Raw genomic sequence first — 15,739 nt, 5'->3', positions numbered from 1 at the left:
TTTCTTCTTTTTATCACATGGTGAAGAGGGAGCATCACTTCACCAAAGACTGCAGCCAGCATTTCCAAAGATTGCACGTGATATGCATGCGTGCTCCATGACATACCTGAGGCTGCTGGCAAGAAATGTCAGCCTTCCTATCCTTATGCTCAGAGAACTCTGCATTTTATAAACTTGCTTATTATAGGGGAATGAGCTCATTATTATTGACTCCCTGAATACACAAAGCAAATTGACTATTTGTGTAATTTTTAACAACGCAGCTGCAGCTCTGGACATCGCAGTCTGTTGCACTGCAAGCAGTCTGGCCAGAATTATCGCTCTGACATTTCTTTGTGAGTGCCATGGGAAACTGCTATGCCACATGTGCACAGCAGAAGGAGAAGCATTTCACCTCGGAAGCACAGCAACTCCCAGCCATTTCTGGGTACCACTTCCCAGGCAGGGCTCAGAGTCCCAGCTCCTTGCTCTAGCCTTCAGACAGCCCTCCTTATGGGAGTCACGCTGAAATTAAAAAATACATAAAATCCTCTAATGAAAATTGCCTAAGTGATCTATTAAGCCATTAAACGAGGTAGCACCCTGCTTTTAAAACCTAATAAAGGGTGGAAAAAAAATCTTTCAAGATTTGTCCAGGAGTCCACAGGCCCCACGCACCCCATTGCTCTCCCCTGCAGCCCTGCCAGCTTTCAGTGGTGCTTCCCAGGTCCTGAGCCAAGGTGCCAGGGGCGATGGGGTCTGTGTGCATCTCCTCTTTAGAAAAAGGCAGAGCCATCTGGTGCCTTGTGCACCTGAATCACGTCTCGCCTGCGGGGGGAAGAAGCAAGCACAGGGGCTGAGGGCTGTGCAGCCACACCAAACCTGCTCTCTGTCCTTAGGCTTGTACAACGGGAGCTACACTTCGGAGAACACAGCCATCCATCCCACTTGCCACTACCACTGCAGGATATAAAGGAGGACAAACAGCAAATTTTAAAGGGGAAAAGGCTGTCATTTCTGTGAATTAGAAAGCAAAGGAACCATAAAGGTAAAGCACAGCAAATTTCTTCTCTACTGTTTTAAGTAGAACCAAGAAGAAATCCCACCTCAGCTCCAGCTGAAGTGCAGGGAAATAAACCCAGATAAGCTCCAGCATCTCTTGGTTTGTTTCCATTCACAAGCCCTATATTTGGAAGGAGATGAAGGACAAGCTCTGTAAATTTTCTTGACAAAAGGGGAATGGGAGGGGGGGATTAAAAAAAAATAAAGAAGAAGAAGAAAGTTTGCAATCCAGACGGGAATGTGGGAGGTGGCTGAGATAGCAGAAACCATCTCAAAGCTGCACCTGCTTCAAATCAATGTGCTGCAACGTGATCCCAGGGCTCTCCCCCTCTGCAGTCAAAGCGCAGTGACCCTGAGGAGGATGGGGCGGCAGCCTACCCAGCCAAGCAGGACCTTGGGAACATCCAAGAAGTATGTGGGAAAAACCTGAACAACAAAATATCAGAAGAAACCGGCTCGCACAAAGCACCTGGCAGACCTCAGGACGCCTGTTGTCTGTTATGAACATTTCAGCCGAATATCTCCGTTCTTTCCTATGAAACGTGCGTGAGACAAGAGCTGGGTTGGTGGTTAAACATCTCCATTTCTAATCTCACCTCTGTCTTACACACTGTCACCCTGTGACAGGTCTGAAACATTTTGGGGATTGTGAAGGCCAAGCACAACACGCCCTTTGCACCAGCTGGATTCCAGCAAGTCCTTACATATTAACTTGCCGATAGAAAGTTTTCCCTGTTTGTGCCTGAACACAGCTGTAAGCTTTAAATGTTGAGGGGGAAGAGGAGGAAATCACCAATTCTTTGCTTGTTTCAAGCCCAGGCTTCTTATTTAGCACATTTTTAGACCATTCTAGGGGAATTACACTGAAACTAGATAGCTGTTGAGATTCACTCAAGCCCCAAGGCCCCACTTTGCCCTTCACAAATTGGTCAGGAACTGCCTTGCTGTTCTCTCCCACTCACGTCTCCTGGATTGGATTGGCATGTCCCTTCACCCTGCCACCAAGACCTGGCATTAAATGAGTCAGGGCGTTTTTGGAGACCTCTTTGTAGTGCAAGCAGGCAAACACAGCAGCTGGCCCTCAAGCCAGCTAGGAGGCAGATTTGCAGCACATCAGACAAATCCATTCAAAGAAAAGCCCCAAAGCAATGTAAAGCAGTAGACTAAACAAATAAATAAAGAGCAAACCATAATGAATGTTCTACCTTCGTGCTGGGCACTGGGGGAGAATTTTCTGCAAATTCACACATGAGAGAGCAGAGCCTCGGTGAATGCCTTGTGGCCTTCGCTGGAAGGGTGACAGCAGATGCCAGCTGAGACCTGCCTGGGGTTTGTTTGCCAAAGGGATGCCTCCGCTGCACGCAGAGGATGCAGGAAGGAGAAAGCAGGGAGACGCTGTTCTGAGCACGCAAAGTGTGACTGCTGCACCTTGAATTAGGCTTGGCAGCAGCCTAATGCCTTTTGGCCAGCACCTCTGCCCTACACGGACACATCTGTGGCAGGTTAAATCCTGTGCCCCAGCACCAGCACACGTGCTGCACGCAGCACAACCCGCTAGCCAAGGGCTGGATGAGACGTACCCTATTCGCTCTGCCATACTTTTCCCAGCCCATCCCTGGGACAACCTATCACAGCACCACCAGGATCTTCCAAAAGGTCTATGCCAAAGCAAAGCAAAGAAGCGTCTTACCCTGGAGCAGTTACCTGTACCATTTCCAAACAGCTTTTAGGAGGAATTATGATCAGTTGCCATTCAGCCTAACTGCTGGTGCCAAAACATCCTTTGGAGAAAGTGGAAAAAACTACCATATTGACATCGGAATTCAAAGCAGCTGGTAGCAGGCACAGCTGAGACAAGGCATGCAGCACCCAGCAGAGCAAAGATGTTCATAGTTACCCTCACTGAACCCAGTAGGACAACACCAGTGAGGGGAGGATATGGGGAAACATTGTTTTTTTACCCCAATTCCCCTTCATGTCTCCAAACCCCCACTAAAAGCACCTCTGCATCTGCTTACTGTGGTCCCTGCACTTAGGATTTTACTCTTCCCAGTGATGCTGTACTGCCTTTTTTGAGCTGTCTGCTCACATTACCCAGTGGTACCTAGCAGTACTGCCACCTAGCATGGCTAGTGGGGAACAAGTGCTTTTGCTGCTGCTGGAGTGCTGGACTTGCCTGATTTATAGTTAAGGAAATAAATGTTTCAGGTTGGTAAATGACACATAAGCGTCTTGGCCTAAGTGTGAATTGCTCTGGAAAATTTGAGCAATATCTTTTTGTCCACTCTTGAGTTATTTAAGTGACAAAATTATTTACACCCACAGTTTTAGCTGGTGCATTTTCTTCACACTCAACCAAGTTGTTTTTACTACTACAGAAAAAAAAAGATGAATAATTATACCATAATATAGACTAACCTCCCTGCTAAACTAAAAAGCATAAAACCTCTTTTCAGACCACAAATGAAATTACACCAGGCTGAAGGCACAGGAATGTAAGAAAGAGCTTTAGCAGGAGAAATCACTGTAAGCAATGAGAGCTCATTTTGAGTAATACACAGAAATCCTTTGTTTAGCCCTGTAGATACAGAGTTGGAAACCTAATGTAAATCTCTCGTGTGAAAATGCATTGATAAAAGTAACACATCAATTTAGCCCCGGCTCCTCTGGAAATGGCTGAGACAAGTGGTTTGCTTCATACCTTCGGAAGTACAAACGGGACTGCAGAGCTGCTGGGGGGGTGGCAGCAGACGTGCTGCAGAAGACTACAGAGGCAAAGCCCTGCTGAACGCTGCACGGTTTAGGGGTCAGCATGGTACTGCAGGAGGATTTAGTCCTAAATATAGCAAGGGCTATCCTGGGAGACCAGAGCGGGCTGTCGGGAGCCTAACGCCATATGAGCAGCTTTAGGTTTTGAGAACAATGATTGTGGCTAAGAGGCTGATTCTCACAATGTGGGCCAAATCCTGGCTACTGGCAAAAAGCCCAAGTGAACAGGTTTTGCCTGGGAGGAGGGAACAAGCTCATGTAACATTTGGAAGATTAGCATCTCTTTTCCAAACAATACAGGATTGAGGAGATACAGCAACAAAGATGGCTTTTTGCACTCCCATACATGCTGCAGTACAGCCATGAGACGAAATTACTCAACTTTTTGGCTAAGACATTTGCAAAGCTGTTTGCAGCTTCCCCTTTCTGATTCCTCTGGGGAAAATTCCGCCAAAAAGTTGACTTCCGCCCTGGGCAGGAATATGCAGCATCCCTGCCACAACAGAAATTAAACTGGGGCAATCTACGTCCGCTAGGAGATGGTGACAGCAGGATGCAGCCTTACAGAAACAAGCAGCATCCAGCTTCTGAGTAAAGGTGGTGATGATGAGGCAGTTACGACCAGCCTTGGTGACACAGGGAACACATCCTGGACACAAAACCAGCCTTACAAGTCTCACAAACATTTTGACTGTAGGGTCGCTACTGTTATATCACCTTGGACAAGCCTGTAAGTGATTGAGCTCAAGCTCTTTGTCCATGCTACAAATACATATCAAAACCTTGCATCTGTTTGCTAATTAACTCCATCCATACCTGCTGTGGTCTGAGAAGGGGAGATGTGAAATGCACTGCTGATAAATCTCCCCAGGGATTTTTTTTTTTTAATTAGAAGGACGAATACTTCAAGAGATAACAAGCCTTAGAAAAATTAGAGACCGCGGTGTTCCTGCAGCACATGGGTTTGGCAGGTGTGGAACTGAGCTATCTGTAGGACTTCTCACCCATTGTGCACACTAACGGGACTTGTCGCTTCGCTGGTGGAGAGGGATGATTTGCAAGCACTTTGCTCACTGCCTGAGAGAAGCAGAATAGTGTCGGCTACTTCCTGGCTCTCACACGAGCAGGAAATTCCCTTGCTCTGCAAGAAATGGTCATTTCTTGCAGTCCAGAAGCACAGTGCACATTAATGGCACAGGGGTCCCAGAGAACCAGAGTCTGAGTACTGAATACAATTTTAAGTGAGCTAGAGGCTTTCCCATGGCATCCATTTAAAGGTAATCTTTGGTGTTAGATGTCTGACAAAGGCTGCATGTTAGGACATTTTTTTGCATACCACATGACCACTAAAGCACAAATGAAAATGAAAGGAAAGGATAAAAGAGGTACTTTCTGATGCATGGTGTGTATATACGTTTAGGAAAGTCCCAGTAAAGTAGGAACACTGAATACCTGCTCCTATATTGACCTCTACTTCGAGTCTTTTATTTCCTGCTTTGTGCAGCATCAGGCACACCAGCATAACCCTCCACGATCGTTTTCCTATTTTTGTTGCAGGCACCTAATTGCTCTTATGTGTGTACTTGTGGGGCTCTTCGTTTCAGATTCAGTTTTGTTGCAGGTTGTTCTGGGAAATCCACAAGGAAAAGAACTTGCATTTTTGTTTGTACGTGTGACAAACGAACACTAACAGTGACACACTGGCTGCTGAGGCCTCAGCCCCAAGCACACACCAAGCCCTGGGACTCACAATCTTAAGATAGCACAGAGGAGGGGCAAAAAGCCAAATTAAGCCACAAAGCAGTCTGCTCTCCAGAGCAGAGGACTAGTGCATGGTAGCACAACCCAGTGCAAGACTCACGCGAAAGTCATCCTACTGGGACACTCGAATGAGCATCATGCAAAGCTATCAGCTCATGGGGAGGCACAGAACAGCCTGTGTGTCCCCACACCTTGGCTGCCAGGCCCTGTCCCTCAGCCAGGACACCTGACCGCATTGCAGCTTTGTGCACACCCCGCTGCAGCCCCTTCAGTTCCCCACAGCACAAACACCAGGTCGCTGAGCAGCACTTGCTCAGCTGGACTCGAGACACCCTTCAAGGCAGGATACCTGGGTCTGCCCCACATCCCCTCCTGGCTGCCTTACTGCCAACCAGAGCTGCTTGGTGCTACCTCAGTTTTCCATCCTGAGACACCTTCCTTTACAGACATGCAGGTAACCGGAGTGACTAGGTGAAACTTCAAGAAAATACCACTGACGTTTCCCCAAGTTCTTCCACAAAAGGTGATAAAGACGCACACAATAAATGATTATTTTCATGTTTTCTTTCCATACTTTGAGTTTGCTCAAGACCTACAAAAGGAGTTCTGTATGCTCAGTGAGTAGGCACCATGTATGTGCTGCTCTACATGCTTGCTTTTACATCCTGTACGTGCTTGAAAAAATACTAAGTCGGTGGAAGAAAGGTCACCCCTCATTTTGCCTTCTTAGAAAAAGACATTCCACTTCCAAGAGATCCTTGCTCTCACTTGGAGTTCGTTTTTAAATTCAAGTGTCCTGTCACCTCACGTCAACACTCTCAGCATCTTGATAAGACCAGAATGAAACCTGAGGACTGACTGCTGACAAATCCTGCAAGGGCTCATCGACCTGTTACAGCCCAGGACAACCAGACCACCACCTGGGGATGCTGAGAGCACAAACTGGGCCCAGATCCGGGCCAGGTAAATTTCTGGTTTGAGCAGCTCAGAATTTGGCATTATGGTCTAAATCTGCTCTGGAATTAGCCAAGGATCTGTACAGTACAGTCAAAATCCCTAACTGAGCCTGGATTAGAACTGAATTTCCCTGAATCACCTTCACAGAAAACATAGCTGATTACTTCAGGTAAAGGAACATCAAACTAAAATATTATTTCATTTATTAAAGAAGAAAAATAAAGCAAGTTGAAAAATAATTTCAAAGATGACTACATGGCTTACCTTATTCTAGTATGCCTGGCTGTGATGCCCCTACAAGCAAACATCAATATTGGGCAACACGATACATCCCTACAATACTAGCTCACAGTACCAAGGTCTACGGGACTGATGGGACTGAGGCAGGGATTAAAGACTTTCTAAAAGCAGAAAGACATTTCAGGAGAGGGGAGGAGGGGAGGAAAAACTGTTAAAAAATTAATATGCGGTACAGATAAGCTGTAATCATCGTACAGCTCTGGTTTCCCATGTTAAAGACAAATTAGTTGGTCTGTCAGCAGCTCCATCAGCCAAAAGAGGCCATTTGGATGGAGCAGAGCCTGTTTACTTTCCAAAGCTGTCTGTGCCTGCTTCATATTGCAGGTCCCCACATGGGTTGTACAGTGATGCTGATAACTCCCTGGGGAGCTCCAGTCCTGCTAAGTACTTCACTGTTTAATTGAACTGACCTTTCCCGATGGTGCCCCACGTATTAAAAGCTGCTTCACTCCCAAGTGAAAATGGTTTGATAATCATAATATTTTACTCAGTGGACAGTTGTTTAAGAGCAGAAAATAATCAGCTCAATTACTAGGCTCTCTTCTGGAGGTGCCCAGCACCAAAACAACAGAAGGTGCCGCAGGTCAAGGTAGCTGGCAGAGCCAGCAGCAGGAGCTGTGCTGCTGGAGGATGAGGGGTGCGTGTGGGGCTGGGTGGCTGGGGGGGCTGGCACAGCTCGAGGGGGCACAGGGGTGGCGAGGCCAGCAGGAGAAAGTGGCTCTGGGCAAGCAGAGCAGTGCAGGGCTGCAGAGCACAGCAGCAGCAAGGGACACAGAACAGGGCAAATCTCGTACCCTGAGATGGGGAAATGGCAAAATGCGTGCTGCTGTGATTTTCAGTGTCACTTTTTTTTTTTTTTTTTTTGACTATGAAGACCATTTGCCTTCAGAGCTTACCCAGCCTTAGGATGAAGAGATTTCAAGAGAGGCATGTTTGTCAGGAGCCCCCTTTCTCCCTGTTTCCTTCAGGTTGTCTTACCAGATTTATCTCTACTGCCTTCTGTGTTGGCCTTCATGGATGTACAGCATCTGGGAGAGCTCTCTGGGGCTGGGAGCCAAGGCTGTGTAAAGCAGCCCATCCTTGTAGACTGTTAAACACGTGATAACAGATGATGCTTTGCTTTGCTTTCAACTCAGAGCTATAAGGCAGTCACTAGCCTGAAGAATACCATGCTCTGCTGCACATTCCCCTTCCCAGCGTGTTCATTCTCAAACCTTTTTATATACGACTGGCATTTTGTGGGTCTCCCAGGTCAGCGTAAGGGCTATGGTGCAACATCACTTTGTCCTATTTTTCCACTGCAGGAGCTGCAATTTCCTTTCTCAGGAAAAGTCAACCCTTTTCTTTCCTCTTAGTCTTAGCGTCTCAGAGTTGCAGGCATTTAAGGAATGTGCTGTTCAGTAAACTAATTTTTTCTTGTCCTTTATTCACAAGGACATTTGTGTTGTTTTCCTCTTTTTGCTAAAGCTACACAGGACAGGGACAACACTCATATTTTCCCTCCTGCAGAGGGTTGTTTTGACTGGTTGTGTCTGGTTGAATCCCTAGGAATGTGGGATGTGTGCGAGCTCTCATGGGCTCCTGGTGCCAGCGTGCCGAGATAAGGCAGTTGGGCTACCACCAGCTGCAGACTCGTGAGAAAGCAGAGTCCTCGAGGCGGTGGGGTGACCCAGGAGGACACCTGAGAGACTCAAGAGGACCTACGTGGGCTGCCATGAAGAAGATGTGCACTAGGAAATTTCACAGAATCACAGAATCATCTAGGTTGGAAGAGACCTCCAAGATCACCGAGTCCAACCTCTGACCTAACACTAACAAGTCCTCCACTAAACCATATCACTAAACTCTAAATCTAAATGTCTTTTAAAGACCTCCAGGGATGGTGACTGAACTACTTTCCTGGGCAGCCCATTCCAATGCCTAACAACCGTTTCAGTAAAGAAGTTCTTCCTAATATCCAGCCTAAACCTCCCCTGGCGCAACTTTAGCCCATTCCCCCTCGTCCTGTCACCAGACACATGGGAGAATAGACCAACCCCCACCTCGCTACAGCCTCCTTTAAGGTATCTGTAGAGTGCAATAAGGTCACCCCTGAGCCTCCTCTTCTCCAGGCTGAACAAAAAAAGTCTGTTTTGTCTCTGCTTTTGTTAGCCTTAGATATCCAGTCAAGCAATCAGAAACACCTTGCTTGACCTTTGTGGAGCTACCAGAGTCCACTGTGATGCACTAGCAGGTGAACCGGGCTCACCTTCCACGTTCACCAGCTATCCTATCGTGGCAGACACTGCCTCCGAGACAATCACAGCTGGGCCTGAAGGTCTATCTTTGCTTTGTATTTGTTTCCATGAACCCAAAGAGATGAGTTGAAGACATCAGTCAGCATAAAAATCCTCTGAAATAAAATTAACCCAAGGAGCTAAAATTGCAGTCAAACTGCAAGAGCTCTGGTGTGATTTCATCAACTCCCCTTTGAACGGCAATTACATTGTGAACAGATAGGTTCAAGCCTAAATCCTCAATGCCTTCTTCTGATTAAATACTCATTGTCTAAACGTCCATCTTATTCTCAGTACTTCTACTTATCTATTTAATCAATTCCCCCATTATTCACCTATCTTCTTTAGTCTGCATTTTACCATTTTTTTCACATAATGTAAATTTGCAGTTCTAGTTCACTACAACAGCAAAGCAAAAGGAAAAACAAAATCAAAACCCCACAACATCTTAGCCAGAATGTCTTTATACTCCCGTGTTTCTCAGCTTTAAAAAGAACATTTACGTTGCCTGATATTCACAGGGGATTGCCTTGAGACTTTGCGTACATTCCTTCTACATGGGCCCCAAGGAGCAGGATTGCATTCAGGAAAATATAGTATTTGTTGCTGGTTTGAAAAATTCATTACCTAACCTTGTATAAATGGTCCTCAACATCTCCCCTGAGATGGAAATATTTTGTTAGTGGAGTATTTTGAAGAACTGCCTTTGAGTGAAAATTTAAAGAAAATATAAGAACAGGGATTCTTTTCATTTGTTGTTGGTTTTACTATATGCTTTTGATAAAAAATATTTTAAGGAGAATATCTTATAATTGTCCCTAGTAATATTTGCCAAATGATCCCTTCTTCCTTTTTTCCTTTTTTAGCCTTTATAAAATGACATTTTTACTTTTTCAGAAGGTTATGCAGCTTTATCCTGGCTTGTAGCAGTTTTTCATAGATTATCTATTTTCCTAAAGGCATTTTCTGTATACAGTTTATCTGTAAAATTTCCCTGATAAATCTAGGGCCCTTAGGAGGGAAGGATTAAGCTCACTGCATTGCTTACTGTCCTATCATTATTCTAAGGCAGTCTGCTAGACAAGTTTCTAGTTGTGTTGGACTGAGATGCTGCATTTGGGGTTTGGCTAGGGAGATACAATTAGTTATAAAGGAATAAATGATATAACAAGAGTATTAATCAGCATTTTTATATGATATCAGCCATTCTGTAAATATGACAGACTGTTGTGACAGGGAGTAGAAAGCCCAACTGAACTTTATAGCACTCTTTCATCTTTGCTTTCTTTGAGACATGGCTCCAGCTCACTGCGCCTTGCAGACTTGTAAATTTTCAAACATTTGTTCCCAGAGGAGCATTAGCCTGTTATAACTGATAGATTCAAAGAAAATATCATTTGCCCAGCTTGAACAGATATCCTCAAAGTCACTTCCAACTGTGCCTCTCCTTTTTCTTACAAGTGAGCAGTGACAATGTGATAGTGGAATATCACGGTAAAACTGAGAGTTTTATTAGCAGTAGTTCTGTACAATCAAAACCAAACCTGTGCGTCTTCATATGTGTATCTCCCTGGGTCTTTGACATTTTGGCTTGTTTTCTCATAGCTGTGGGAATCCAGGTTGATAGCACTCTGGGCCCCAGGAGCTAGGAACTCTTGCCAGATTTCCTCCACTCTGGTGGTCACATCCTGTAGAGGTTGTTTTTTGAGATCTTGGACAGCCAACCAAAACCTGTAATGGACAAAAATTGAAAGTGGAGAGAAAAAAAAAAAGAGAGATACAGGTAAGACTGTGGATAAGCCTGGGCAGAGCCCCAAATGACAAAGCCTAACCCAGTATCTAGCTGAATTCACAGAAGACTCTCCCTTTAGCATGATTTCAGGGGAAGGTGTGATAGACTTTACACCAAACCAGTGTGGCTAAGATCAGAAAAGTGACTTTAAGAAGTGATACATTTCTTATTCAAACCATTCCTGCAGAAGTGTGACATTAGGCACACAAACAGGAAACCTCCGGAGCTCATGCAGCTGGAGTGGGCTCTGCCTCCTACCGCCCCGCTGCAATCTGCTGGTAATTTCTGCCTGCAGGATCTGTTGTCTGGCAGGGATGCAAAATGCAGAACAAACTTAATATTCATATCATTTCCAGGGTGAAGTAGCACTGGCACTTAGAGAAATCTTTTGTTTTGTTTGAGACTTGTAAACTGACCAGCATTCAGATGGATGCCATGGGAAGAGATGAAAACAGAACCCAGTTATGCCCATGACATTGTGCTCTGTAAGAAGAGCTAAGGTTGCTGCTTGTTCAGGGCATTGGAAAGAGTTGTACAACCTTGAAAATTCATGTCCCCCACTTGTCATTAGGGGAGACAACTAAATAAACCAGCTGAACTTTGAAATAAAAGCCTAATTTCCCATCCCGAATTATATAATGGTGCCAGCCTTGCTATCACTGAGGCCAGTGCTGGTAGGAGGACAAGACTGTCTCTTCTGAAGCAAAACCTTACTGGCAACGAGGACAGACAGAGGAACCAGCAGCGTGGTGGCTCCTGTGCTGCTTTGGTCCCCTGGTCAGCTGCCGGTAGGGTTTCCTGGTGCTCTGTGTAACTGCCACAGAAACACGGGTATGTGTTTAGCCTCGTCCCATACCTGCTATACATAGAAAGCGCCTGTTTGGGGGGAAAAAAAAACCACAACAACTGATGACATGAATACTGCATGCAAGGCCAGGCTGAGTCCTCCTTGCCCATCCCCTGCTCCTGCCCTGCGAAGCAGCTGTGTGGTGGGGGCAAGGATGCTCGCGATACCCCTGCTGCTGTCAGACCAGCCCTGTCCTGTGCACTCCCCCGTCACTGCTGTCCCTCTCTGTCACCCAGGCAAGGTATTTAATCCATCCCTGGAGCATGTGATGTCCTGCCTTGCTATACCTTATTATTTGAACAAGATGACACCCCCAGCTATCACATGCTCACCGAAAGAGTGGCACTCACAGTGAAAATCTGACACCGTATGCGGCTGTCTTTCCATTACAAATATTTTACCGTTCAATTTCAGATGTGAGGGTAACAAGCGAACGCAGAAAAGGCATGGAGAAGAAAGATGCTAATCAACCCAGAGTAGCTGGGACACTTCAGACAAACACTTGGCTAGACAGAAAATTTTCTGCTGGCGTATCTTCTGCCCCGGGAGCCTGGGAGGCGGGCAGGCAAAGCATGCTTGCAGGAGAAGTGGGCGCGCCGCGAGGTGACAGCTTGCCAGCACAGGAGCACCATCCATTTTAATAACCACTTGGCTCAATCTGAAAACCACCCAACCAAACCAACCTGACGCTAACAAGAACGAGCTCTTCCTACTGCAAGCAATTGTGAATTCGTGCCCAAGGCTGGATGGCCTCTTCAAGCCAAAGGGGAGTTTTGTCTCGGTAAAAATTTCAAAGCTGTTCACTAGAGCTGGTATCTGGAAATCAAGGAACATCAAAGAGGGGTACCCAGCCCCACAGCCACAACTCCCAGGCAAATTCTCTGCCAGGAGAAACCACCCCAAACCCCATGCATAAGCTGAGCTCCTATGAGATTTCTAGAGCATTTTCAAGGGAGCAGTGGGTATTTCTGCCTGGGAAGGATGCAGACACACCAACAGCTGCCCTGGAATTTGTGTTCAAAGTGCAAACGCACTCCCTCAGTCAGTCCTGCAAATTTTGGAGCACAAGCACAGCCCCAGGCTCATGTGCAGTTTGCACTGGCTCCCCCTTTCCCCTGGGAGGCGCCGGGGCTGATCTGCAGCAGTCACCTCGTGCAGGGGAAGAGGGAGATGCCTGCCCGCATCCTCCCTGCAGGTGTCCTGGGGAGAGCAGGACCAGCATGGAGCTGTGTGCGCCGAATGGAAGGCAGCATTGATCCCAGGCTCTCTGCCCTTTACACAGCAGCACATTAGAGCTGGAGAAGGCTGACAATACGGCATTCCAAACCGTTGTCAGAGGCACAAAGCATTCTAGCCCCATCCAGCATGTAATTAAGCTGCTGTCACTTGCAGGAGATTTCCTGTAATGGTGCTTTATCCCATGCAGCCTCCTTAAGGCTCAGAGAGCTCCTGAGCCTCCTGCCTGCTCTGCCTCTCCGTGGGGTGCTGCAGGGGTGCTCCATCACTGTGGGCAGTTTGCAGATGGCCCTTGGCAAAAAGACTGCTGGGGAAGCACCGGGGCTGCTCCTGAGGTATGGTGCAAAACAAAAACAAATTTTAAAACCCGGTAAGACACAAAATATCGATGACTCTGGAAACTGAGAAGAGACTGTCAACATTAGGACAGAGTTGTGACCCCATCCTGGGGCGGGATGCGACACCCCTGGTTTTACAGCAAAGTCACTGAGTAACTGGCAGTTTGAACTGTGACCACACTCCCCTCTCCTTGCCTCAGTAGCCTGTCTCACATCTCTCACGTTTCACAACGTTGTTCTCACTTCACTTCAGTAAGAGAAAAACCATCATTTTAACTGCACAGCTGGGGGGGGGGAATGTAGGTAGGCAATAAGCACAGATCAACAGGAGGTTCAGACAGGGGAGGCGCTGACACCCTTGTACAGCTTGATGGCCAGATCCTCAGCATGGTGAGCGTAGGGTGGCTGAGACCTGTCCTCATCAGCGCTGGGGGTAGGTAGTGGGGCTGTGTGCTAGTAGCCAGCGGAGCCTTGGGCCCTCGCTGCTGCAGCATGTCCAAGCAGACTGCAGAGCCGGGGCGAAGGAGAGCAAGCTGCCTGCTGCCCAGCTGCCTCCCCCTCCTCCTAGTGAGGCTGTGCACCCCACTTCCAAACAGCAAGCTCCTCGTACTGCTGCCTTTTTGTTTTCCGGGTGAGGACCCGGCTCTCCAAACGCAGGGATCTCACGGCTCTCACACTTCGGGATGCCTGCCAAGACGCGAATGAAACCGCGCAGCGCACAAGAAGCAAACGCTCGCGAGCGACAGCCGGCGCGGAGAGATGCGGCCACCTCGCTCCTGCCTCCCAGCCGAGTACGCGCGACTTCCCGGGGCAGAGCAGCGGGAAAGCTGCTCGCACCGTGGCCGCTTCCCCTCGGCCGTGGAGCGCCCGTGCCGCCTGGCGGCCGGCGGGGACCGAGGCTCCGCTCCCCGGGCACCACCGGCAGCGGGTGCAGGCAGCGAGCGCAGCCCACCTGAACTCACCCTACAGCGAGCGCCTGGGACGGCTTTCGGAGCGGTTACAAACTCTCTGCATAACCGGTTTGGGTTTGGAGAAGGTTTGGAGAAGGCTTGGGGTTCTTTTTTTTTTTTTTTTTAATTTTTTGTCTTCCTAGGTCTTCTTTCCACAGTGTCTCAAAATTTCATTTCCTGATGAAAACTAAAGAAAAAAAAAATCTGGCAACAAGTTTCAGCCATTAGGTGTCATATAAGATATAAACGCTTTCTGCAGATAAAATTGTTTCCCAGCTAACTCCATGTGCAACATATGTTCACAATAACACGCAAACCGCCTGCGCTGCTATATTGCAGGCTCCGCAGTACATCCTATAAAGGACCATGTGTTCTCTGTTTGGGCCTATAAACAGGTGTGCAGTCTCCTTTCCCTTTGGGTAAAATTAGCATGTCCCATATTCCCACCTAGCTTTCTCTTTCCAGCTGACACTCTTTGAAGCTGGAAAAAATCAATCCACCAGTTAGATGAACATCTCAGCTATCTCAAGGTGTCTCAGGAGATTTCCAGGTCATAAAAGATGTATAGAACTCTCTGTTGGCTTTTTTTTTTTTTTTAATTGAAGCTTGGCATTTTCTTTGCTATAGTTTGGGTACTTCAAAAATCAACAGAGGCAAAACACATTGTAGATGAAAGATGGCAATAGAGACGGAGAAGAGAGCAAGAAAAAGAGTTAAAATAAAAACAGAACATAAAATATCCAACTGCCTGACTTTCCTGCTCTCACATAAATAATGGACAGCCAGTAACTAAGTAAGTTGCAGGGCTCAGCCAAGCCCAGGAGACTGGTGGACATGATCCTGCAAGTTTATTAGAACACAGAAACACAGCTGGAAAGAGACCTGGGAGGTCACTGAGTCGAGTCTGCTGCTATCTCAGGCAGTGCCTCTCTCGAGACCCCTACCAAGAACAATTTTTCTTGGCTACGAAGATATGGAAATACCCCACCACAATCAAGGCTGTGATTTTGGACTCGCACCACTGGGAATAAAAGCAAAATTTGGTCCCTTTGCTACACCACTGAATTCATTCAAGACACTCTCAGTTGCATACTTTCTGAAATCTCTTTTCTAGCACTACCACAAATTTCTAGGTTTTCCAGCAACCACTTCCACAGATCTGTCTTGAGGATAGCACAGTGGCCTACAGGACTGCTGCCAACATTAATGAAGATCCTCCTGACATTCCCAAGAAATAGTATGTCGCCACTGCGCCAATTCCCACATTTCTGGATAGTTACTGGGAGGAAGGTCCAAAAGTAAATTTTCCAGCAAGAAAATATGCCCTCTGAAAATGTGCCCTCAGAAAGTTCCTCACAGCTTCCAAGAGTTTGGGTGGGATGCATCGCCCTTAACTATAGACGCCTGCCATACAGACATTTTCATTTCGATTAGTCTCAGGCTTATAGATGGTGGAAAAGGATGGGTGCTTT

At 46.9% G+C, this 15,739-nt stretch overlaps 1 protein-coding gene across 22 annotated transcripts in view; it reads right to left on the bottom strand.

The window, feature by feature from the left end:
* Positions 1–15,739, bottom strand: part of RGS6 (regulator of G protein signaling 6) — a 278,204-nt gene that overhangs the window by 33,944 nt on the left and 228,521 nt on the right. For all 22 annotated transcript variants that reach the window (XM_083839322.1, XM_083839323.1, XM_083839327.1 and 19 more), the window contains one exon: positions 10,649–10,835. In XM_083839322.1, coding sequence (XP_083695448.1) covers positions 10,649–10,835 — 187 coding nt within the window. The remainder of the gene's footprint in view (positions 1–10,648; positions 10,836–15,739) is intronic.

Source organism: Anser anser (genome assembly GCF_964211835.1).
Source record: "Anser anser genome assembly, chromosome: 5".
Classification (NCBI taxonomy): Eukaryota; Metazoa; Chordata; class Aves; order Anseriformes; family Anatidae; genus Anser; species Anser anser.
Note: the sequence above shows the minus strand (reverse complement) of the source record. Positions and strands in the feature narration are given on the sequence as shown.